We start from the raw sequence: 26151 nt of genomic DNA on the forward strand, positions 1-26151 counted from the left end.
TAGACCATGTCTTGCACACACACACACACACACACACACCTTCAGCATTAGTTACTTCAGAAATAAAACTTTATATATATATATATATAAATAAAACTGTCTGTCGAAGATGAAGACAACTGCAAGATTTTTTTTTATTTACTTTGAAAAAAACCCCCCAAAACCTAGAAAACCCATCGGTATCAACGCTTGGTTTCGTATAATCTCTTTGTGTAATACTAAGAGTTTGTATATAAAATAAGTTTAAAAGATAACTTATAGTAAAAGGAATAAGAATTACAATAATACACAAGAACATACAAAGAACACAGCAGTATATGTGTGTAAGAAATCTTTAATGAAAATGTATTAAAAAAAACAAAAAAAATGAAAACAATCTTTCAAACAAACAAAATGCATCTTGAATAAAAAATATGGTCGACTTCTATAAGTTAAAGGGGAGATAACTGTTCAACCCAGACGTTTCAGTCACAACAAGGCAAGATAGCATTAATTACAGTTAATTATCTCCTAATTAGTTTTTTTCATTTTTATTTAAAAAGAATTTTTTTAATGCTAAACTGGGAGATAAAATACAATTTTAGCGATAGGATCCGGACCCGTGGGTTTCGAGCCAGACGTTTAGCATCGTATTTACTGGCCATGGTGCTTCTCTAACAAGAGGGGTGGGAAGAACATGTTAGTGCGTTTTATTTGGCTTTACACACACATACACACGGATACACATACATGTGTGTATAATCATACATACAATATATGCGTGTATGTATGCATATAGATGTAGGTATGTACATATATGTATGGATATATGCATGTTTATATATTATTTATATTATATATATATATATATATATATATATATATACATACACACATACACACAGTATGCATGCATATACATACACATATACTGATGCATATACACATGTGTATGTGTGTGTGTATATATATATATGCACACACACACACAATATATATATATATATAATGATACACACACACACAATGATTATTTAATATATATTGACTAGAAACATGGTGAATTTTTGTAGACAGGTGATGGTAGTCAATTAAATCGACTCAGGTGAGTTGATGTTCAGACATCCTTTACAGCATTCTTCCTGGAAGTGATAAATGCAAAGTAAAGCCCTGGAGAGATTTTGGACCCCAAAAACATTGAGATTCTCTCCACTGTCTTGGGCCAGGTTTAGAACACACCCACACACACACACACACAAAGTTTATTAGCAACAGTTTATATTTGTCAGTCTGAAGAAGAGAGGAGTGGGGGTCACGCTCTACAATGCTCCTTTTTGGCCTCTCTCCTTAAAAGTTTTTATCAGTCTGTAAAAGAAGGGAGGGGGGGGGGTCAAACTCTATAGCTCCCTTTTTGGCCCCCTCAACTGTTTTTATCAGTCTAAAGAAGAGGAGAGTGTCAAACTCTATATAACCACTTTTTTAGCTCTTCTCCTTAATTACTTTGATCTGTGGGAAAAAGAGATGAGACTGTTAAACTGTAGAGTCCCCGTCTTGGCTCTCCCCCTTAATGGAAGCTAGTGATGATTAGCTAGAATTGTTGCAGGTTATTGGCTGAAGGGAAAATATGGATATGGCAGATTCCAAGGGGGACAATGCAGTTCTGGAAGTGGAAAAAAACTGGGTGAGCATTTAGAATGCTTTTTGGTAAGGTGATGGGAAGACAAAATGAAATTCTATAAGTAGAGGGTATAGAATTGGCAATGTTCAGCGGAGCATAGCATATTGGAGTAGTGATGGTAGAAGAGACAGGAAGGCATACAGCCTGGAAATGGACCAGTGCTGATTGCAAAGTATGGAAGTTTGATGGCCTGTTCTTTGATCTTTGTAAAGTCTAAAAAGTGTGTGTGTGTGTGCGTGTGGTGAATGTACAATAAGTATATAATGTTTGGAGCAATACCCTCTAATCACTACTCAGAGTGTAGGGTATATATGTAAAGCAGTGCACTCTCCTCCATATGCTGTGTATATGGGGTATGTGAAATAACATTTGGAGCAGTGCTCAAAGTGTAGACAGTACGTGTATGTGCAGCGATCTGATAACAACTGTAGCTCTAATATTCTATTGTATGGAAAATTTATTATTTTCAAGTTACAAGTTGAATCCTCTGCTGAGACAGGGAGATAATGTTATCACCTTAGCATACCTGCTCAGGTATTTTTCACTATTTATCTTTCCAAATAGCTGTAGTAGAGTTAAAGGAATGGGGGTGAAAATGTATGAGTTATGAACTGTCAAAATAATTTTCTTTTTTTTTAATGATATAAAAGCTATTATTGCTATTATTCTACCACTCATTTCTGTTTATATGTATATATTATGTTATATTTGTATAATGATAGTTTTTACTAGGTTAATATTTACATGATGACAAATGCCTCAACGAGACAAAGTCCAAGGTATTTGATATGTAGATCCAGATTGAATAAGATTAAGGAGATCAGATTTATCTCCCTTTTGATAGCATGCCAGTCTATTGCAGATGTCCCCAACACGAATAGACAAAAAAAAAAAAAAAAAAAAAAACCACATAGACGAATCCAGTTGACATTTAAACCCAGACACCTTCACCAGACAATACACTATTGTCTTCGGTTTGAACCACGTCCTCAGGTGAAGACCTACATCCAGCAACATCTTTTGACCCAGAGGTGCTTTGACGAGCAAATTGATGTTGCTTCTCCAATAACTTTAAAACAACTGCAAAAATAAAGTTAAAAGAGAAAAAAAAAAAAAAATTGAACAACAAAGAATTAATTAAAACACCAAAAATATAGATGAATCATTAATATAGAATAATTATTTTAATTAGAGCTTGGAAATAACTATATATATATACTTGTATGGTGGCTGTCACTTCTTTACAAAAGAAAGGTGGCTTTCTCTTCAATTACTAAATCCGATCATGAAATCTCATATGACCAGCAAGTCCAGCTTTGGATAAACAGACTCTACAAGAGGTATTAGGAACATTTTCAGGCAGAAAAGTATCTAAGATTGAAGTCAAGCCCTGTTTACAAAGCACTGAGTTCAAGATATATATATATATATATATATATGTAGTGAGATTTCACAAGAAAACAGAAGATGAACATGGGTGTGTAAACAACAAACAGATGTATTAGTTTAATGTTCGGGAAGTGAGAAAGTCCTTTATGTTTCGAGCCTATGCTCTTTGACAGATATTTGTTTTATTAGCATTTTGATAAAATGGGTTATGGAGACATTTTCTGCACCATTTTGCCATCCAATGACCAAACTCTTAGGATTAGGATAATGTTTTCCAGCTGATATATTTTTATCCATTCCCCGTGGATTAGAAACGACAGCACTCAGGTTTCAAGTACTTAATCGACTTGTATATCACTAAATGTCAAAGTATCCAAAATTAATAATTAATCAATTTTTAAATATTCAGATAATTAACTATCATTTGGATTTTTGAATACTTAGAAAGTAGGTTAATAATGTTTTTAATATTTACACGGCTGTAAGGGTAAGACGCTCACTTTGCAACCATGTGGCTTCAGGTTCAGTCTCTAGGTATGGCATCTTGGGCAATAGATAGTTGGCAAAGGTGCCGTGCAGTGGAATTGAACCAGCAACTTGCACTTATGTTAATATTACATCAACCCCAAAGGGATAAACAGCAAAGTCAACCATGGCTGAATTTGAACTCAGAACATAAAGACGGATGAAATGCTGTTAAGCATTTTTCCTGGCATGCTAACGATTCTGCCAGCTCGTCGCCTAATTTTAAATTTAACATTAAGATTATTAACATTAATTTACTATATTTTCATGAGATGATAAAGCCACCTTTCTCATAAATCTGTTTAAGCCATCTACAATAACATGGAAATCAGAAAATACTAGAGTTTTCTAAAGTGGCTAAATGGAATATAAAGAAACATTTAATTTAGCCATTTAAGCTACTGCAATTAAATGAGAAATCATTAAGAATAGAAGAGGTAAAGTAGTTTGATTATAAAAGGAAAAAAAAAAAATGGAATAGAATAAGCAATAGACAGAAAACATAAATATTGATGTATTTTCAGACAAAAATTCTATTGCGTACAAAAATAAATGATAAAATAGAAAAAAGCCATTGTTTGAAGTATAAAAAAATAAAACAGCCAAGAAATAATGAAATTTAGTTAAGACTTAAGCTAAACAACAACAACAACAACAACAATAGCAACAACATCATTTTAGCAGATAATACTAAAAATGTGGACACAACAGGAATGAGATTGTTGTATTTATTAGAATACGTGTCAGTAAAAGTAAGAGACGTATTTCTGTGTAGCAAAAATTTCTGGTATTAATATATTATTAATAATATGGGAATGGCAATGCTAACCACAATAGTAGCAATGTAGCAACACTGACTGGGGGGGAAAAAAAAGGGGGGAAACGACAAGAAGCAAGCTGCACAGCAAAGGCCAAAAGAGAGAGAGAGAGCCAACACACCTGAACCATCTGTGCAGAGGAACTGACTATGGTAGAAGCTAAGTGGGTGGTGAGAATGGTCTTATTTTTTATTTTTTTGGTCAGTCAACTGTGCAGAACCTACCTATTTCCATGGGTAGGACCTGTAGAAAATGAGGTAATCGCATTAGAAAGTGGTCTTTGATACAAACTTGTTGTTTTTCTTTTTCTTTAGTGATCTAAATTCAAACATTCCATGAAAATTGTGGTAATTTATGTTAATTTATGTTTCAAACATCAGATTAATAATTCTTTCTATTAGTACAAGGCCTGAAATTTTTTTTTTTTGGGGGGGGGTGTAAAGTCAATGACATCAACCTCTACTTGACTGGTACTTGATTTTATCAACCCCAAAATGATGAAAGGCTAAGTAGACCTTGGCAGAATTTGAACTCAGAACGTAAAGCCAGAAAACCTGCAGCTAAGCATTTTGTCTGGTGTCCTAATGACTCCACCAGTTTGCTGCCTTCAGAATAACGGTTCAAAGTTTGGCAAACAAATGTTGTTCCTCAAACTTAGAGTTATTAATATCAACATTGTTATATTGCTGAAGACTGAGTCTTTGGGATTGTGTGTACCTTATTCTGATAATAACATGATTTTTGTTACCACTTCAAATCAACTATGGTGAAAACAGAGTGGAAACGGTTCAGATCCAACATCGTCATCACCATCGTTGTTGTCGTCATCACCATTATTCTCACTCTGATCACCACTGTTACCATGACAATCAGATTTGTTTACCAACTGACAACTCTTATTTATAAAATATCTTTCCCTATTGCAATGAGTGATGATGATGACGATGATGATGATGAGAGTGATGATTATGATGGTGATGATTATGATGGTGATAGTGATAATGCTAAGAGAAATGATGATGATGATGATGAGAGCAGAGGTGATGACACTTATGGTGATAATGATAACCCATTCCAGCATGGACAATGGACGTTAAATGATGATGATGATGATGGTGATGGTGATGGTAAAGGTGATAAACGACCATGTACAGAAAAGGTAGAGAAAATAAACCAATGTCTAGCTTACAGCCCTCACCTGTTCCAGTGTTTGCCGTTTTGTTTGTGCTGACAACCGAACTTTTCTCCAGATCGTTCAGGTTCAAATCCTTCACTCGCTCCATCAGTTCATTTTCTTTATGTTCTTTCTCTTTGAATTCCTTCTCAACTTGGTTCACCTGTTCAGTCAACTCATCCAACATTTTCTCCCGTTCCCCATCTTCAGCCGTTTCCTCTTCGATCTTCTTCTGTATCGTATTAATCTCCTCATTGCACTTGTTCACCTCGGATTCCAGTTGTTTGTTTAGATCAGCTATTTTGCTATTAACCTTCTGCAACTGATCCTCCATATTATGAAGTTCCTGTCTGTGGTTGGCCAATTCCGACTTCAACGCTTCCTCATTGCGGAGTTCCTGGTCCACAACACCTTGCCAGTCCTCATTCTCAATCTCACTCAATTCCTCTGTGTAACTGTCGGACAAACTTTCAAAAGCTGCAATTTCTTTTCTGTTTTCAAGTAATTCTTCAGCTGAGACAATTTCTGTGAAATGAAGAGAAATAAAGAAACGCCATATTAGTAAATCGCTTTTTTTGGGGGGGGGGAAATAAATGAATATAAAATAAACTTAGTGTCATTCTAATAAGGTGCCACAACAAATTCTCAAGGTACAAGAAGGTGAGCAAAAGGAGAGAGAGGATAGAGAGAGTGTGAGGGGAGAGTAGCAAATAGGTAAGGATGGGAGTGAGTGACAAACAAGGGTGGGGGCGCTGTTGAAGGAAATGCCAGCAGGAAGAGGGGGTGGGTAGGGTGAGAGGTAGAAGAATGACTCAGGAATGAGAGAACGGATCAGAATGATGAGCAGTGGAGAGGGAGGGATGGGGATATATAAGGGGCCAGAGTAGGTGGGTTATGATGGTAGGGGAGGGGATTGAGAATGATTGATGATAAGAGAAGGGTCAAGAATGGAGTATAGCAGAGGAGGGAGATGATAATGAGAAATGGAAGTGGGTCCAAGGAGAAGGGGAGGAGGGAGGTAACGAGAAGGGGAGGAGATGTAATATGCTCTCAGGTGGTTACAGCAGCCAGGTTGTACCATAGATAGGTGAATGACAGGTGTAAGGGAATGAGAATTGGGGGAAATGTTTAGCAAGAGGGAAAGAGATGAGGGAGAAACAGGGCCCTGCACGTACAAGAATGCCAGGATTTTTCAATTCCCTTTTTCCCTTCTATATATAAATATATATGTCTGTGTGTTTGTCCCCCACCACTGCTTGACAACTGGTGTTGGGGTGTTTACATCCCTGTAACTTAGTGGTCTGGCAAAAGAGCCTGACAGAATAGGTATCAGGTTTAAAAAAAAAAAAATTAAGTCATGGGACCGATTCATTCGACTAAAATTCTTCAAGGTAGTGCCCCAGCAAAGCCGCAGTCTAATGAGTGAAAGAAGATAAACTAATTAATTCGTAATCCCCATTAGATGTCTCTGATGTAGGTATGAGATTTACTCGTTGATAAAAGGTCATTAAAGAGTGAGCTTTAGTGTTTTGGTTTGTCAAACGAACAGAATCAAATGCCTGACATTCCACGACCACAGGTATTCACTGATAGGTGGACTGTCCTGCTGGTCTCAAAGGGTAGAATGATAATGGGTCGTAACCTTTCGTATCTTTTGTAAAAGGGCATCAGAAGACTAAAGTTGGCAAGGAACTAAGCCGGGAGTTTTCGTCAACACCCCCTCCTCTGCTAATGTAGGAACACCCACAAGTGGGATGTATCAGAAACAGGCAGAAGTATAGTTGGTGGACAGCCCAGGTATTTGGTTTTATTTCTGAAACATGCATGCATGTGTGCACCTGTACTGCACGTGTACACACGATTACATAAGCATGTGTGCACATGCACAAATGTACACACACACACACGGTTTTATATGCAAACCAACATAATCACAGATAGTTTTATGTTACTTTATGATTAGAAAAAGTTGGCCAATACATTCATATACACACACATTCCTGACTTACGCAGATCCTCGCCAACACACACATCTCTCACCGACACTCCCTTACAACACATACACACCATCACACACATACTCTCACCAACACACATGCACACACTGAAACACACAAACACACACACACTCACTATAGAGGCTGTATCTCTGAGAGAACTTTTGGGGTTAACTAACAGCTTCATTTAATCGACACGTGCGAACACACACACACACACACACACAGAGAATACTATAACACGCAAGCTTGCATTTTGTGTTGCACCTGCTTCAGTATTAACAATTCACAAACATGAATTAACATTAAAATATAATCACAGAGTATCTACATTTCAATGGCAAGGGTCCACTACTAAACTCCAGAAATCTGAATGAGCTGTCGTGAATTAAGGATTCCGAGACCCTGTTTATGGGAAACAGATTTTGGAATTAAGCTGCAAATCAAGCTTTGCAGGAGGTCACTTGGATTAAATCAGTAATGTCAGTCATTCTTTCCCATAATCTAATATTTCTGTCAAGCTCTCCACACAAGAGCCTGAGAAATTAAGCTAATGAGGCAGGCCTATTAATGAGGTTTCTACAGGTGTGTGCTTGTCTTTCATTCATTCTCAATTCACTCTCTCTCTCTCTCTCCCCCTCTCTCTCATACACACACACACACACACACTGTACTATTGCTGTTGATGTCTGAATTCAGCCTTGACAGAGTAGATCTATAGTCAAAACCATTCCAACTGTGACCATCCCATCATGTTTTCAGGGATAGTATATCTAGGAATCCCCGATGTGCTCATTTAGGGTGGAATTTGAGGGAGATTTGGTTGTTATTTTAAGTAAGCAGAATAAATACATAGATGCAGACACACACATATATATATATATATACAATGGGCTTCTTTCAGTTTCTGTCTACCAAATCCACTCACAAGTCTTTGGTTGGCCCAAGGCTATAGTAGAAGACACTTTCCCCCACTTGTACAGTAGGACTGAACTGAATATCACATGGTTGGGAAGCAAACTACTTAACCACACAGCCATGCCTAAAAATTAAACCAAATATCTAATTACAATAAAAATATAAAACAGAAGCACATACCTTGTTCTAAATCCTTAATTAAGGTCTTTTTTAATTCAATTTCATTATGCTGTTGATCAATCAATTGATACAAAATCTGAGGATCCCGATCTCTGGTCAGTTGGTCAACATAGTTTTGTCCCTGTATCCTGTAATACTCTGCCGTTTTGCTCGGCATTGGAGACACGGCTGAAAAGGGGTAATTTTTCTCAAGATCATATTCTTCGATGTCTGATAGAATCCTGTTATCATGCAAAATAGTTTTGTTGGTGCTAGAATGGAAGGAACTTAACACTTTACTCTTATCCTCGTCAATGTCTGGATTATCCTTAAACTCATTATAAGTTGATTTCTCAGACAAGACTTTGTCAACATCGTTATGAACACTTTTAAACGTCTGTAGATGACTGTGAGAATTACTGTCATTATTATTATTATTATTATTAGGCTTGGTATTTCTGCTGTAATAATTGTTGTTCATAGACGAATCCCCAACATTGCCAGTTCTATTTTGGGAATTTGGTCCCGGAACATTATTGTGCGATATTCTGTTTGGTAAGTCCTGATTTGTAGATAGAGACAAATGGCTGTAACTCTGTATAGGAGACACAGTGCCAATAGTTCGAACTGGTTGTTTCTCATTAATAGGTTTTAGTGGAAGATTTCGAGGTTTTGGTTGAGGTTTAATGGAAGATATGGGTTTCTGTATATATGGATGTTGGTTTTGAAATAATTTTTGTTGTTGTTGTTGTTGTGATTGTTGGTGGTGGTGGTGTTGTTGTTGTCGTGTATAGGGTTGATTTGAATGTGATGGTTCTGGTCGATTCTGCTGATATGGTGATGAAGAATTAACGCGATATTGTGGCTGCTTTGGGACTTGGTTATTATAATGATGATGATGTGATTGGGAAGAAGTTTGTGAAGATGCTATGGAGGACTCATTTGTGGTGCTGAGAGGAAGGCTGCGCCGTGTATGTGAGCGAGAGGGTTTCGGTTTCTCTTGGGAACTGTACATAGCTCCACTGAAAGTTAACGACCTCTTCACACTGTAATCTTGAGCTTGAGATGATATTGGGGACAAATTCTGTGCCCTCACGGCATCATTGGACGAAGCACCAGATTTATCAAGACATTCGTTAGGTTTTTTAGTTGCAGCAGTTGCAGGTACAGTATCCGTTTGCTGCAAGATAAACTGCACGTCTGATGCATACTGGCCCCATTTCTGCAGAACTAGAAATGGTTTCTCCCAAGGTGGTAAAGAACGTTCCTGATTGCGCCATTTCTCCAACAGAGAGAAACGACCTGCCCGGCCGATGGCGCGTGCAAGTGCAATGACGATATCCTGGCATGTTGTTTCCTCGCTCACCCCACATACCACCCGGACGAAACCGTCGACAATTACTTTCAGTTCCATTTCTCGCTTGTGTCACCAAAACGTAGAATCAGAAATCTGTGAGACTTTCACCATATTTCACCTGCAGAAGACCAAAAAAAAAAAAAAAAGAAAAACAAAACAAAAAGGTAAAATCAGTAATTTGTAAAAAAACAAAACAAAAACAAAGGTTAAATCAAATAAAAACAACGTTTATAAATATAATGAAAATACACAAACACATAGAAAACGACCCCTGTTGCAGCTGCAATATTGGAAGCTCTATAAAAAGGGATCCTGGAAAGGGGGGTTGCTCTCTCTCTGATTAAGCCATCTCCTACCATCTAATTGCTAGACAAATACCTTGTCTGTTTAAATCTGTCGTTAATCTTATCACTAAAAAGAAAATATACAAATATACAGAACAACCTCCTGTTGCAGCTGCCCACCACAACAGCATTTCTTGGAGGCCCTAAAAATAAGGGGTCTTTGGTATAGTCCCTATCATTGATTTAAGCCATTGATGTAAAAGAAGGAAAGAGAGAGAGATCCCCCAGCATCCAATTGCCAAACACTCACCTTTGTCTGTGTAAATCAATCCACTACTGTTAATCTCGTCACTGAAACGACTAAATTAACATCAAAAATATACAAAAGAGCTGCTACTTAATTATAAACCAATCAATCAAATTGTTTCAAGCTGAATGAGAAGTAAGGGTCTTATCAGTCCAGGCCAGATATAGTGGTGATGGTGGTGGAGGAGGCTGAGGGTGGAATATTAAAATGAGATGAGATAAGGAGGATGATAGGAAATAAAGCAGGTGAAAGCTGTCATTGTTGATGAGCTCCAGGCTAATTTTTATTGCACGACACAAACCTATCATCAAAAGTATTCCAGTCGTGACCTTCCCATTTTTTTTCTTTTTAAAGGTATATAAGACAGCATTATCAGATGTATCCTTCCTTAGTGAAAAAGATTGGAGAAGGGGGATTTCTGATTTGAGGGAAATTTGACTGTTATTTCTAGCATGCTGACCATCTATGTGAGTCAACTCTCTCATCAGTTCGTGATAACATAATTAACCATTCAGTAACAACACAAGACGGTGAGGCAACTTTTACGTGCTTACCAATTCTGATAGAAATTGCAGCTAAATTGCCTTCAAACCACACCTAACTGTCTTGAGAAAAGGAAGGAAATGTTGGATAATGTGCCTTTCATCCTTTCAGGGTCGATTAAATAAGTACCAGTTACGCACTGGGGTTGATGAAATTGACTTTAATCCCTTTGTCTGTCCTTGTTCGTCCCTTCTACGTTTAGCCCCCTGTGGGCAATAAATAAATAAATATGTGCTGTACTTGAGTGGGGTGGTGTTTCATGCGACTGAGTAAACACCACTAAAAGCACCGAAAGACTTGATGGAATTGGATGAAGTCTATGACCTCAAAATTAGAGGCAATCTACTGACAGGTCTTCTGAGTTTCCAGCAGACAGTTCTTTCATGAATCCAAAGCTATGACAGAAAACAGCTAGCATGCTGTGCAATGGAATTGAACTAGTAACGTTACTATGAAACAAACTTCTTAATCACAAAGCTATCTCTTAACCATATAACCATATCTTAACCACAGCTATGTCTTAACTTTACAATCAAGCCATGTGGTTGCAAAGCTGGCCTCTGCTTATGGTACCTTGTTTCTTTTTTTTTTTTTTTACATCAACCCTGAAAGTATGAAAAGCAAAGAAACCTCACAAGGATTTGAACCCAGAGAAGACAGAGAGTCAGAGCAAATATTGTGAAGCATTTTATCTAGATGCTCTAATGATTTGCTAATTCAAAAAGCCTTTGATATAGCGGCCCAGGGTTTATTTAAGGTTAAATAAACAAACGAACAACAAGAAGACAAATAGATTAATGAGGGCAGCTGTTCGTGTGTGCAACAGATGATGAGTAAGAAGCGAAACCAGGGAAATAAGTTTTAAGTGAGACATGGCTGACTTCTGCTGCTTCTGTAGCTTGACTGAGGAACAAAAGGCGGAGGAAATGATATTCAAGTGTAAGTCCTTTATTAACTGTGAGTGGTTCTTGTTACTTCGGCTCATGTAGCCAGTGGTGCCTTTATTTATGGGATTAGTTTATTTCTACCTTCAGGGCACCACCGAATAAACAAACTGGCTTTTGAAGCAATAGACAACACCACCGTTGCTATTGTTCATATGTTCTCCGATGAACAAACAACCAAGCTTAAAAAAGAGAAAAGAAAAAATATTCCCAGAAAATAATTCAGTTGTTTTAATGTCAACAGATGAAAGATTTAATTGTCAGAGTATTAAGTAACTGTATGAAGCCAATGGGAAAACCACTCTTCAGAAGCTCCCATTGCTATGACCTACTGACCCTTAACTTGGCCTGGGATCCCTTCCTTATACAAATCATTGTCATACGAAGATTTCTCAAGCTGTTGGTTTATTTACTGTTTCTATTGTCAAGCTGCTGCTGCTGTTATATTGTTCATAAAATACTTCTTGGAAGAATTAGGTGACCCTTGCCTTACCAGTCACAATAATGTGGAATAATTCTGTTTCAATACCCACCTGCCTCAGACCACTCCCGGCTCTCCAATACAAGCTTCCTGGTTTAACCCTTTTGCATTTAAACCGGCCATATTCAGCCCAGATATTTTGACTGTTTTACGCTTAAACTGGTTTCCCATGCTGGCATGGATTGGACATTTTGTCAGGAGCTGGCGAACCTGGAAAGCTGCTCTGGCTCCAATTGTCTGTTTTGGCATTGTTTCTGTGGCTGGATGCCCTTCCTAATGTCAACTACATTACAGAGTGTACCAGGTGCTTTTTATGTGGCACCAGCATGGGTGTGGTTTGTGTGCCACTGGCAAGGGATAATACAGAAGCAGATACATAAATAGCTTTCTTTGAGATTTGTCCAAGAGATGTTAGAAACAGTTGGCATTAATATTTCATCAGGAGGCATCAGTAACTTATTAAATGTCTCATTGTGTTCTGTCTCTGATAAGCGAGATAACCAGCAAGAGGTTTATGTAAATTATTAACCCGTGTAACATGCAAAAAAAACAAAAAAAACAAAACTTTGTTCCTCTTGAGCCGATATAAGTGGGCAGTGAGTAGGTTTGATACGAAGAATTAAATTTCACACACACACATGCGCGCGCGTGGTGGAATTTGAACTCAGAACATCAAGATAGCCTGGCATGCTACTGGTTCTGTCAACTCATGGCCTCAGAGAATCAACATAATAATGTTGACTTATAAAGACTCCTCAGAGTTCGTCGAAACTTTCAAGTTTGTTGTTTTCTTTTTAGAAGAGAAACAGTATTTGAAAGAGTTTTTTTTTGTCAAAAGAAAGGCATAAGAAGGTTAATATGTTAAAAAGCAAGGCAGAGTGAGAGTTTATTGTTTTGTGATGTCTCAGATACACTCATATCTAATATGTAAAAATCACACAATATACAGATTTGTATAGTGAAGTCAAGAAGTGTAACCAGACACTATAAAAACACATTTAATACTTTAACAATGGGTAATACCACATTTCGAATTTCAAAGCATATATATACATTACATAGTTATGTATCATTCTACATATATATATGTGTGTGTGTGTTTATTTTTGGCTATAAATAAAGACTTAATACATATAGTAGAGTGCATTTGGAAACTTTGATTCTGCTCAGAGTTCCTCCTCACCTGCAGTCATCCAGGTGGTGACGACTTCAATACAGGTGTGTGTGTGTGTGTGTGTTTGTGTTTATGTACATAGTTTGAACATACAGTTTTCACAAATGAATTGTACTAACCCAGCCCAGTACCCGAGAAGTGATCCTGCAAAAACCCCAAAAAAAATTTTCAGGTTCATTTCTGCTATGTGACACCTTTGACAAGTTTCTTCAACCATGGCCCCAAGCTAATCAATGCCTTGTGAGAAAATTTGGAAGGTGGAAACTGTGAGGAAGTCCTTCATGTATGTATATATATACACACACACACACACACACATAGCTGTCTCACCATATTTTCTTCCATAACTGCCGACTCTGAAAAGGCCATCACCAACTCTCACCTGTTTCCAGATAAGGTAGCATTTCCCAATGGTCAGATTATGTTTTGCACAGAAGACTGGAAACATAACATTGCTTATGTAATAAAGATGCTTATTTATAACCATCCCATGGAGCCAAGACAAAGGCACACAGACACACACCTCATCTTTTGCCTCTTGTTTCAGTCATCAGACTGTGGTCCTATCTGAAGCGGCCATCCTTAGACTTTCTGGCTGGATTCCCAAACATGACCAACAGTTACTATGGATATTAAATCCAACCCTCTCTTTCATTGTCTAACCATAGGTTTCCTGCCAATTGGCTCCGCTTCAAGAATTCGTCTTGTGACATACTAAATCACATGTCTGTTGTACCTCCCAAACAGAGAAAAAAAGAAAAATACTACAATAAAAATTGGGAAGCAATATAGTCTATAGTGTAGGAAGTGGTGGTGGAGATAAATGAAAAGAAAGAAAGAGAGAAAACCACAAACAACAAATCTGTGAAAATGAAGCTAGAGAAAGTGGGAAGCCTGAGATGCCTTACTAATGTATACGGTTCATTGTCTGTGGCTTTGAAACATGGTGGGCGAAGCTAAGACATACAATGGTTGGCGGGGTGGTAGTTATGCTGACTATTGTTTCAAGGTGATTATTCCATTTAAAAGTGCAAAAAGTTACACTAGTGAGGTAAGCTGGTCGTGAAAAATTGTACACGTTTTCACTTTTGTATATAATATATGGATGCGAATCCACTCACAAGGCTTTGGTTGGTCTGGGGCTATAGTAGAAGACACTTGCCCAAGGTGCTACGCAGTGAGACTGAACCCAGAACCATGTGGTTGGTAAGCAAGCTACTTACCACACACACACAAGTATCGTTATCTTTTAATGTCCATGTCCCATGCTGGCACGAATGTGATGGCTTGACAGGATCTGAAAATTGGATCATGCTTCAAGGCCTCCTTTAACAAGGTCCCTATAGTTTGATGCCAACCATTTTATAGAATGTACTTGGCTGCTTTTTTTGTGGTAGTAGAAGTAGTGAGGTTACCATGCAGCCCCACAAGACTGATTCCTCTTCACTGAGAAGGACTCACAGCATTAATAACGATGGCATCTTGCTTTTGACCGTTTACTTCTTTTCAGTCATTGGATTGCAGCCATGCTGGAGCACCAGCTTGAAAGGCTTTCAGTTGAACAAAGTGACATTAGTACTTACTTTTTAGGCATGGCACTTATTCATATCGGTTTCTTGCCAAATTGCTGAGTTACGGGGATGTAAACAAACCAACACTGGTTGTCAAGCAAGAGAGAGGACAGACACTGACACAAAGATTTGAACACCAGTGCCTTGCTTTTGCTTGCCTCTAACAGGAAGAGTCCACTCTAAAATATAAGCATTTAAAAAGGTTGAAAGTCAGATGACATAACCACTGACTCAAGGATTCCTTCCTTTCTTCCCCTCCCACCCACCAATCACAGTGGAACTACAAATATGTCATGGGTACGGCACCGCTACTCTTCCTCTGACTAACCAACAATGATATATATATATATTAGTCAAACCAAATATATATATATATATATATATATAGCCTAATCGAATAATCGAACATTAAAAATAACTATAACAAAACAACAAAAAGACCTGCACATGGAATGTATTAGTTTGACGTCACGCACACACATCTACACATGAAATATAAGGACATTTCCTTCCTTATAACAACTCTGTTTATTTTTCTACATTACCTTTGTGTTATATTATTTACACACACACACAATTATATTGCTTCAGTAACACACATACTAAAACTGGAACAGTACAGAAACAAGCATAGCCCCTGTGCAAGAATCACACACAAACACAGATTCTCCCAGATCTTACCAGTTCAGTTACACCTTTTAACAAACTATATACAAATTATATATTTTATTTTATTTCTCTCCTGACACTATTCTCTTTAACAGATTGTTTTACAAATGTCAACGCCCACAGCCACATACAATCAAGGTGAGTACCCAGGTACATATCTACAAATAATAAATGCATAAAATTGAAATTCATGGCAGCATAATTTAAAGCCTGTTCAGAAACTAACAACAAAAGCCTTTAACAAACAATGACATACATCAACAAACAGTCTTGTCGTTGTTGTTGTTGTCGTTACAAACACATTTAACTGTTGAGGTTTTGTAAACTGACTAAACTGATTGACTAATCAGTAAAACTGTCAACTAGGAGTCATATTTCAACCAGAGGGTCATGGGAAGAATGTGGGAGGAATATGAGGGAAAAGAACGTCCAGTTTTTATTTAGAAAGGTGCAGGTGTGACTGTGTAGTTGAGGAGCTTGCTTAACAACCATGTTGTCTTGGGTTCAGTCCCACTGTGTGGTATTTTGGGAAAATGTTTTTTTACTATAGCCCTGGGCCAACCAGTGCCTTGTGAATGGATTTGGTGGACAGAAACTGAAAGAAGCCCATTGTGTGTGTGTGTGTGCATATACAGTAATCCCTTGACTATTGTGGATGTTATGTTCCAAAAGCCCCTGCGATAGGTGAAAATCCACAAAGTAGAAACATTACTGTATATTTAAAAAAATTATTTTTATAATTTGTATATATTTATTTATTTATTAATAATAGAATATAAGGATAAAAATCATTAATCAAGTGGTGAGCATGTTATCAAAATTTATATCAGCACTTTGAGCTTGCCGGAGACAGGTCATTTTCGCTCTTGCTTCCTGAATATAATTATAATTTGTGTGTGTGTGTGTGTGTGTATATATATATATATATATATAATTGTATATATATATATATATATTTTATTATTTTTATAATTTGTATATATTTATTCTATTATAAATGAACTGTGATATGGCATGGGATTACTGTGTGTGTGTCAAACCATCCAACCCATGCCAGCATGGACAACGGATATCAAATGATGGTGATGGCCTCTCCTGCCAAGGACGGCAGATGAGGGTCCTGCAATTTCTTGCTGAAGCTGCTGCTCAGGTGATTTGTTTCTAGCGATCAAATGCTCGTGCAGTACATAAGCTCACTTCCTCCAAATCAACATTGCTTGTACGAGGGCACAGTGTGCCACACATCAGGTGTCAAAGTGGTCACAGAGCAACATGAAATAAGGTCCTTTGTTCAAGAACACAATGTGCTGCTGGTTCGGGAATCGAAACCACAATCTTGCGATCACAAGACCAACACCCTAACGCTAGGCCACACACCTTCACATAGGGACATGTAAACGAGAAATAACTGACAAACAATTATATAACCCAATTAGGTGATATTTTTAATTATTTGTTGAACCCCACCAACAATGTAATTGCTTTATTATAAAGAAACCACTTTAATAACTGCCTGGGACTGCTATACTAAAACGTCATAAATGAAAACCTCAATCAAAATCTCATGAAAACACAAACGATAACGAGTTTTTAGTTGGTTAACACAATGTATAACATAACATAATATATATGTGTATATGTATATATTTAGGCACTTTACTGATAGTAGCAAAAGACCTGCTGGCGATAACACTGAGAACAATAAACAAACAATTTGGACATAAATCTATTCTTTTCCATATACATAATAATCTTGTTTCAGCAAGACCAGATTCAAAACACTCTCAGCCACATAATTATTACCGTTCTCTCCCCCCCCTCTCTCTCTTCATGTACCATACCTGTTTTACAGGTGTTGGTGGTTATGAACCTGAAAATCAAAGCCCAAAGATTCATGATTTTTCTTGCGAAAGACACAGCAGTGGTTCCTCATTGTCTTTGCTTGACTTATTTATAACCAATGCCTTGTGAGTGAATTTGGTAGATGGAAACTGTGAGGAAGTCTGTCGTATATATACATATATATGTGTGTGTGTCTTTGTGTTTGTCCTCTGCCACTACTCGGCAACCTGTATTGGTTTGTTTATGTTCCTGTACAGTCGGGCAAAAGAGACCAGAGTTGATTTGTTCGACTAAGCCCTTCAAGGCAGTGCCCCAGCATGACAGGTGGATGAAATGAGCCGACAGAAGAGGGAGACCTCCAACTTATATGGGAATCTGAAACTTTATATGATGTTCAAACATTTATGAATAGCCCCAGAGGCATGAACAAAATTGCATGTTCTTTATATGAACAATAGCAGAGAAGGGTAAATGAAATGGTGTGGTGAGCAGTCCTACATAAAACGAAATGTAAATGAGACCGTGCACATACTTATATAAAGAACATCAAAAGTACGAGATTGTGTGGTGCTTTCTAACTGTATAAAGTAAGACTTCTCAACCATTTGTTATCTATGGATCCTCTTAATTCTCATTTTACTCCAGTCATTTGATGCTTAAAAAATCTTATATTTTTATTAGCAAATATTATTTGGAATTGTATTTCAAAAGATTGTTAAAATATTTGGTGTATTGTAAAGTATAAGCCATTTATTTGCTCATAAAGTAAAAAGAAAAAAAAAAGATCGTATAAGGACCCTCCCCAACAGGGGCTGTGTAGACCCTGGTTGAAAATCAATGGTGTAAAGAGTACTAGGGGTTGCAAATGATGTTAAACTTCGTCTCGTCTGTGTTTTATTTCTCAACTTCTCCTCTAATAATTGTTGTTCAATACATCTAGTACACAGTTTATATACAATTCTAACAACAGTAACACTTTCATATGATCTTCAATTCTATACGCAGCCAGTATATAGTTTATAATAGGTGTATATAAAATAAATAAAGCGAAAGAAAGAAAGCACACTATTAGGTTAGCTTCTGTAGTTTTGACAAAGAAATGTTATATTTATTGAAAGCATTGTTCCGCGCAATATGAAAATAACAGCTGGTTTGAAATAAAGACTAGAGAATGAACGACATACAAAGCAGCTGTGAGCGGTACCAGTAATTAATAGGAGCTCTATAACAATGGTAGTAATCAAGTTAGGTTTTTGAAACAGTCCAATTTAAGACATTATTTACACTGGACAACAAAAGCTGTTTTAAATTTTACAAGTTTCTCTGAGTGGTCTTCGACAGCCAAATCACTTGGGTAAGTAAGAGAACATATTTGTGTGTATAATTGTATTGTGTATCAGTCTCTTTGCTGTAGACCATTACGCTCAGAATTCAAATTCCACATTTGTCTGTTTATAAAATAATGTCCTTGCCTTATTTGGAGGAGGATTGACACAATTCTAAGAATGTTACGACAAAATATTTCACTGTATCCATTTCCCATCGCTTTCCGTTTTCAGTTGCTCTGGCAGGTGATGCAAACTTCCTTATATCTTACCAACAAGCTTGATATGTCTTGTACTTTGAATAAACATTCAAACGAAGGCAAACTGGAGACCGCCTTTGGGGGTTTCTAAAGAATAGAAATTATCTAGTGCGCCCAAAACTGTAATTTCTTCAGTTGTCTAGGTTTTAAGCGCCGTAGTTTTACGATAATGCAGCGCGAAACGGAAAAAAAAAAACTTCCGTATTTTTATACGTGTAATTTCCCGAAAAAAAAAAAAAAACTTAATTTTTTTTTTGCCAAAATCATTGTGTCCATCATTGAAAACTTAGAAAAAAATTTTGAGTTCAAGTTATTGTCGAATAGTGGTCAATATTATTTCCACTTTCAGTTTGTGAAAGGAAACCGAAATATTGGCTAATTATGACCTTCCTGGAAAATATGTCTGAGCCGAAATAATTTAACATAAATACATGCATTCATTTCACTTTTATATTCTAAAGTCCTTGTAAATTGAGGGTGATTAAGCTGCTATTTCTAGCAGATCGAGCGACTACGAAGAGGCACCTTGGTCGACTCTTCTTAGAAGCATAGTTTTAAGAAAACAAACCAAATGATGGCATTATTCAAAATCGAGTTGCAACCATTACATACACACACACACAAACACCGGGACCAACTTCGTGCAAGCATGAAGGCACGTTGGCAAAATGCCGCACCTCTATATGGAAAACCTTCCCCATCATTGTGGTTTTTCACTCAAGAAAACACATCGTAAATAATCCACAAGAACTCGAGCAAACTGAGTCTTCGACTTGTTCCATTTGCTCAAAACGTTTGCAAGGCACCAGCAGGCCTCAAGAGACACATTCGTGTCCATAGAACATGATTACCGCTTTATATTACAGAACCCTCATTTGTCGTTCATGACGAGAGAATCTTATATATATATATATATATATATATATATATATATGTAGGTATGACATCATTTCATCTGCCCAATAAGGCTTGTAAAAAGTTGATAGTTGTCATAGAGACTTTAGTCTCTCTCTCTATCACCTTTCAACAGCATTATATATGAAGAGACATTAGAACAATTAACAACATAATAAAAAAGTTTATTTACGATGATGTTTGGTTTCACAATTCCTGTCATTCAGCTTAGCTGCCGCCGACCAAGTTGTAGTTTGGTAATGGAAGGTTAAGGTCTTCCTTGATGCCTGCCAGAGAACAGTGTAAAAGTGCTTCGTGGAGGAGCGAGGTGTTGCTACGTATAAGGTCTCAGATCAACTGACCGAGAAATTGTAACTAACTTCTTAAGTACGAATTTTACTACGCATGCGCAGAATAGTAGTTCCTCAATGGCGGCTATAATTTCGCGCCACTATAATTCCTCGCCAAACTGCTATTAAATACCAATAAGTATTCCTGACAAATTTGTCGCGTGCCTCTTTCTTTCCTTTGTCCACTCATATATAAGCAATTCTTTTACAAAAATAATGTTTTGACAGTGACTCCGAAAGTTCGGCCTATCCGATGAAGGTTAAGCAGCCAGAAACTTCGAAGTCATTTTCAACGCTATTCTTGTAAAAGAATAATAAATTTGGATTCAACAAAATGTATTGAGGGGTCCTCCAGTTCAATGTAAAATTGCTTTTATTATAACTTGACATAAAAACAAACCTTTATATGTACTTATACACAAAAAACCCATACAATTATACTTTCACTTGTTTTGAAGAACATTCCCCACTCCCCTCATATTACTGCATTATTAATTTATGATATTACTGTAATTCAAATACTTTTTGTCTTAGGATGGTTCTTGTTTTACAGCTAAGAAAACACGGAACAAATGCTTGTTGTCAATTTACAGGTAGGTAAACACGGACAAAGGCATTCATATTTCACGCCCAACAAAATACTTCGTCTGTTAAAAAGTGAAACTGTATTCAATGTATTATTCGAGCAAAACTTTTCCAAGCGTGACCACCGTAATGTTTTTTATTCGTTTCTTTTCATTCAGAGTGTCTCGGAGCCTTTGTCTTTCTTTTACTTTTCTTTTTAAGTTATATTTTGTGAATAGAGTGTGATTTGGCTGCTATTTCAGATCAGTTGAGAAGACACATCGAGACTATCACAGTGCTCAATGGATAGCTGCACATTACAGCGCAAAGTTAATGAGTTTTTTTTTCTAACACCTTAACCAACCGTTGCTATACACAAACCGAACATAGAGGGTACATAGGACTATATTAAGGGTCTTTATTACTATTATACCCATCTCATAAGACGGGTCTAATAGTAAAAGTTTCCGGGAAAAGGGCACGGAATTAGAAGACAAAAATGCCCATCCATCTCCTCCGCCCACGATTCCAAGGAAGGCCGTAGGGGTAGAATCCTGAGGTACCTGTTCCGCAGGGTCCTATCAGAAGCAACCACCAACAAGCTTTTCCAGCTGGATTTCCATCCAACCCTCTCGGTCTTGATCTACCCCTGGGTTTCCTGTCATTTGGCGCGGCTAGAAGAATCTGTCTTGCGATATTCTAACCACTTGCCCATAATACCGGAGGCTGTGACTCCTCAAATGCCGAGAAGTTGCGGCTCGACCTGGGTAGATTCTCTGATCTCAGCTACACATCCTGTCGAGAAACATTGCTGCGGATATCCTCCAGGAGGAACACCATTTCGGCCGCTTACATCCGCAATCATACTCTTCCAGTCATTACCAAACATGACGAGAGAGGAGGACAGGCATGCAGGGCAAAAACATATAAAATTAAATTTTGGGAACAAAAAAAAAAAATTCTCTCAAAGACAGAAAGAAACATCCAATTCCTTGCCCTTTTCCATCTGCATGTGGTAGTGGTACCTGTCCCAAAAGTCCGCTAATCTGAGTTTGGAAACGGGTGTAATTATCAAAAATCCAATTTGTCCTTTCTTAATAAAAGAATAAAATAATAATACAATAGAATATGAGGCGAGGAAGATCTGGCTGCTATTTCAAGCACACCATGTGACTACATAGAAGCTTTCTTGTCTCATCCGTTGAAAGTAAATGGAGTGAGACGATGACTAAAACAGGAAAACATTTAATGGGGATCCTAAACCAACCGTTAAGATTCGGTCATAGACTGTCTTCCCTTCTTAATAAATATATCCTGATGACTAAAAGAGGCATTTATATGAAACACAGAAGTGTGCGTGGGAGAGGAAATTAAGAGAATAATAATAATAATAAAAAACCTATTTCGTCGGGTTTAACAAAAAAAGCCCACCTATTTTAAAGAGAAGCAGAGACTAATGTGTGTGTGCGCTCTCATGCGTAACCACCATCATTTCTGACACAAGGTCAAACCGAGGAGAGAAGCCTCTAGCTTGCAACACGTTCGTTCGACATGTTAGAAACAACAGTCAATTCTCTAAAATCATACACTGCTGCCTGACAGAAAGTAAGGCACGTTATATTATATCAGGCATGGGCAACCTCTTTCGAGAAGCGGGCCGCATGAGACATAGCTGGGCCGCACTACTAAAAAAATTCAATGTAATTTTTCGTTTAGGCGCACCATTCAGAAAGTCCCGCGGGCCGCAGGTTTTCCATGACTGGACTAAATGGCTCTTATACAAAACAAAAAAAAAGGGGGGGGGCATAGCCACAGCTGGATTGCTTTTGTTCATAGATTAGCCAAATCAGGGCTCAGCTGGAATTTAAAAGCAGCCCCTACGAAGCGCTAGGCTGCTGCATTCCTGCTGTATAATTATCATATTACAATCCTTTATATTTTTCATGTCTGCCGCATAACGTAGACGTCCAGAAGGACGAAAACCTAAGCCGGATAGAAAGAAAGTAATTGACAACTTTTTAAGCAAATTCAAAAGTCTTCGTTATTTTGCTGTTGTTAAATCGATAATAAAAAACGGTTGTTTTAAATAGGTGCGTTCTTGTAAAATTATTGAAGCTTGCCATCTTGGAATTTTTGCTTATAGACTTCAATTTTTTTTTACTTCTTTCAGTCATTGGACTGCAATCATGCTGGGGCATCACTTTAGAGGGGGAAAAATCGATTCCAGTACTTATTTTTTTTAAAAGCCTGGCAGCTATTCTATCGGTCTTCTTTGCCGGACTGCTATGGTACGAGGATGTAACAAAAAACAATCCTAGTTGAGAAGCAGTAGTGGGGAATACACACAATATATATAAATGTGAGAATTTAAATTAATCACAATGGAATCTGCAAACTAACAGACAAATATTAGTGCAATTGAATTTTGAAAATTTTAAATCGGTTTCAAATGAGGACCGCCTCCTACTCGATGTAATTAACTTCGGTACCATGCAATCTCGTATATAATGCGACCCACCCTATCACGTTCCGTAGTTACAAATTAGTAATAGATTTTATCTTTTTTTTTTTTTCTTACACTAGAATATAATGTCACATCCACCCACAAGTATTTTGTGTTAAATTTCTCAGTTATAAACGAATTACTGTATTTATTCGTGAATAAATCACCCCCACCATCGTAGTTTAGTGTTAAATTTTGGTACAATTATTTTTCCTCTCATAGTTTTAGCTTTGCCCCGCGTATAAGCCGCACCCCAGTTTTTCACTTAAAAAAATTAAGAATAAAATAGTGTTAGCTATACATTAGTAAATACGAAAGGGTAGTGAAAAATCCCATGTTTTATTCAGTAACGGAAAAGGAAATAAATGGGAGGAAAAGAAACCCCCAGCTAAGGTTTAATTCAGTTTCTTAATTGGAATTTAATTGGACAGAATTTAATCTGGAACGAAAATAAGATGAACCATGCTAATTACCCAGCTGTAATATTCAAATTTAATTCATAATATATTTCTGTAATTCCCGACGATTGTATAATAAATAAAAGTTAAGCAAAGAACGATATATCGTTCTTCCAGTAATATTTATCATAAAAACACCATTTACATTCCACAACAGGCTTGCATATCGATAATGTAGAGAGAGAGAAAGCAACCTGTGTTTACATACAAAGTCCGGAGCCAACGGATATCGATGAAGTACTTTAAGTGGGCGTTCGACCTGCAGGAAATAGCAGTTAAAACTATCTCAAGCTTAAACCTATAATGTAATAATTATAATAATAATAATAAAGACGTGTTGAAAATTGTAGTTCGAGATGAACTTATGTCTGAAATGACAGGATGGTCACGGCTTTGATATTTTTGATAATCGATACGAAAATAAAAAGCCTATCAAGACTAAGTATTCTAGACTTGAATATATCTTGTGAACAATATATATATATATATATATGTATATATATATATATATATATATATATGCTGGATTGAAAAGAACTTCCAAGATTCGCCACTATGTGTGTGTATGTGTGAGTTGTTAACCCCAGGTCATAAGCAGAACAGCTTAGGCCACACCGTTTGTTGATTTGTTTTCCAACCAATATATATCTATGATGACATTATCCAATGTGCCCTTCTCTGTTTTTTTTTTTTAGTGGTGTATGATTCGCGGGGGATTTAGCTGTTACTTGTGGTAGATCGAGCGAACACATCGGCTCCTTCGTTGTCTCTTTTTGTGAGTGTGCATGCATGTGGCTTATATATATGTGTGTGTGTGTGGCATACCTTTACAAGTGTGTCTCCCGATTTTGTTCTGTAGATTGTTTTAATATACATTTCGTTTGGAAAAACATTTTCACCACAAATTCCGATATAGTGGGAATCTACACCATCTGAAGAGTATTTGTAGATTTCATTAAGAAAATACTAATTTTTCTGTGAGTTTTGAGGAAACAAAGTACGTAGGGGGGAAGGGCACTAGTGTAGGTATGCCTGTGTGTATTTATAAATTAATAATAATATATATAAGATATACATACACACGCCGCGCGTTACATAGGGCAACCAGAGTTCAGTATTGTATATACAAGATAATAAGGCAATCTGATTTTAAGAATATGCACACAAAGTTTGGAGAGGTCGGAATGTTAAAAATGGTACATACAAGCTATATTGTCACCAGCATATATATAAATATTACGAGTCAGCGTTCACAATTGTGTATGAGTGTGTGTGTGTATATATATATATATATATGTATGTATATATTAGGTTACATTAGTCAGACGATGTATACAAAGGAAGATGAGATGTGAAAAAGAGAAAGTGTATGTTTACAGAAAACACTGTCGGCAAATGTGTATGTTTAGATAAAAGTAATTATATATATATATATATATATATATATATATATATATATATATATATATATATATATATATGATTATTAAACAATAAAGCTTTCGTTATAAAATGCTGGGTTAGATTAAAAGAGACATTAAACTTCGAACGTGACTGGAGGGAGTAAACTAATATGAAATATTTTTAAAGTTGTAAATGCAATCACGTTGGTCGTTCCGTTCTGAGTCACAGATATTTAAATACAGCAAATCGATCATAATTATAACTGGTATGTAATAAATACTTACCTAAATCTGTAATTATATATATGTATATATATTATCTCCATTCATATTTTGTTGTTCACACCAAGGTTATTTATTCTAGGACATGACGACGAAGAGCAGCGACTAAGCCCTTGTAAGAGACAACACTATCAAACCTTGCACCAACACTTGCACTGGTTACACGCAGAACACACACGCACACACTATCACGCTAACAAAACAGTGACGTTTCACACTGCAACAGGTGACGTTATACACCGACAAGTAACAGTTGGCGCCACCTAGCCTGGCGCTTGTTTATAATGTGTATGTGTGACGTCA

The 26151-nt window shown here is 37.0% G+C and overlaps 1 protein-coding gene across 8 annotated transcripts; it reads right to left on the reverse strand.

Moving 5' to 3' along the window:
• Positions 1-316: 316 nt before the first annotated feature.
• Positions 317-26052, reverse strand: LOC106870767 (uncharacterized). 8 transcript variants are annotated; one of them, XR_016238383.1, is made up of 5 exons: positions 25852-26052; positions 8659-10112; positions 5588-6088; positions 4511-4632; positions 317-2737 (listed from the first exon to the last, which is right to left on the reverse strand). XR_016238383.1 is itself a non-coding variant. In XM_014916964.3 (5 exons), the coding sequence occupies exons 2-5, from the start codon at positions 10049-10051 to the stop codon at positions 2659-2661; spliced, it is 1992 nt and encodes a 663-aa protein (XP_014772450.2). In that variant the 5' UTR covers positions 10052-10112; positions 25852-26052; the 3' UTR covers positions 317-2658. The 8 variants fall into 8 exon arrangements, 6 of the variants coding, with proteins under 6 accessions (XP_014772450.2, XP_052832494.2, XP_089198143.1 ...); XM_014916964.3 differs by having other exon boundaries at positions 4614-4632; XM_052976534.2 differs by having other exon boundaries at positions 4614-4632; positions 5579-6088; positions 25852-26049.
• Positions 26053-26151: the final 99 nt, after the last annotated feature.

Source organism: Octopus bimaculoides, chromosome 25, assembly GCF_046866305.1.
Source record: "Octopus bimaculoides isolate indiv1 chromosome 25, ASM4686630v1, whole genome shotgun sequence".
NCBI lineage: Eukaryota > Metazoa > Mollusca > Cephalopoda > Octopoda > Octopodidae > Octopus > Octopus bimaculoides.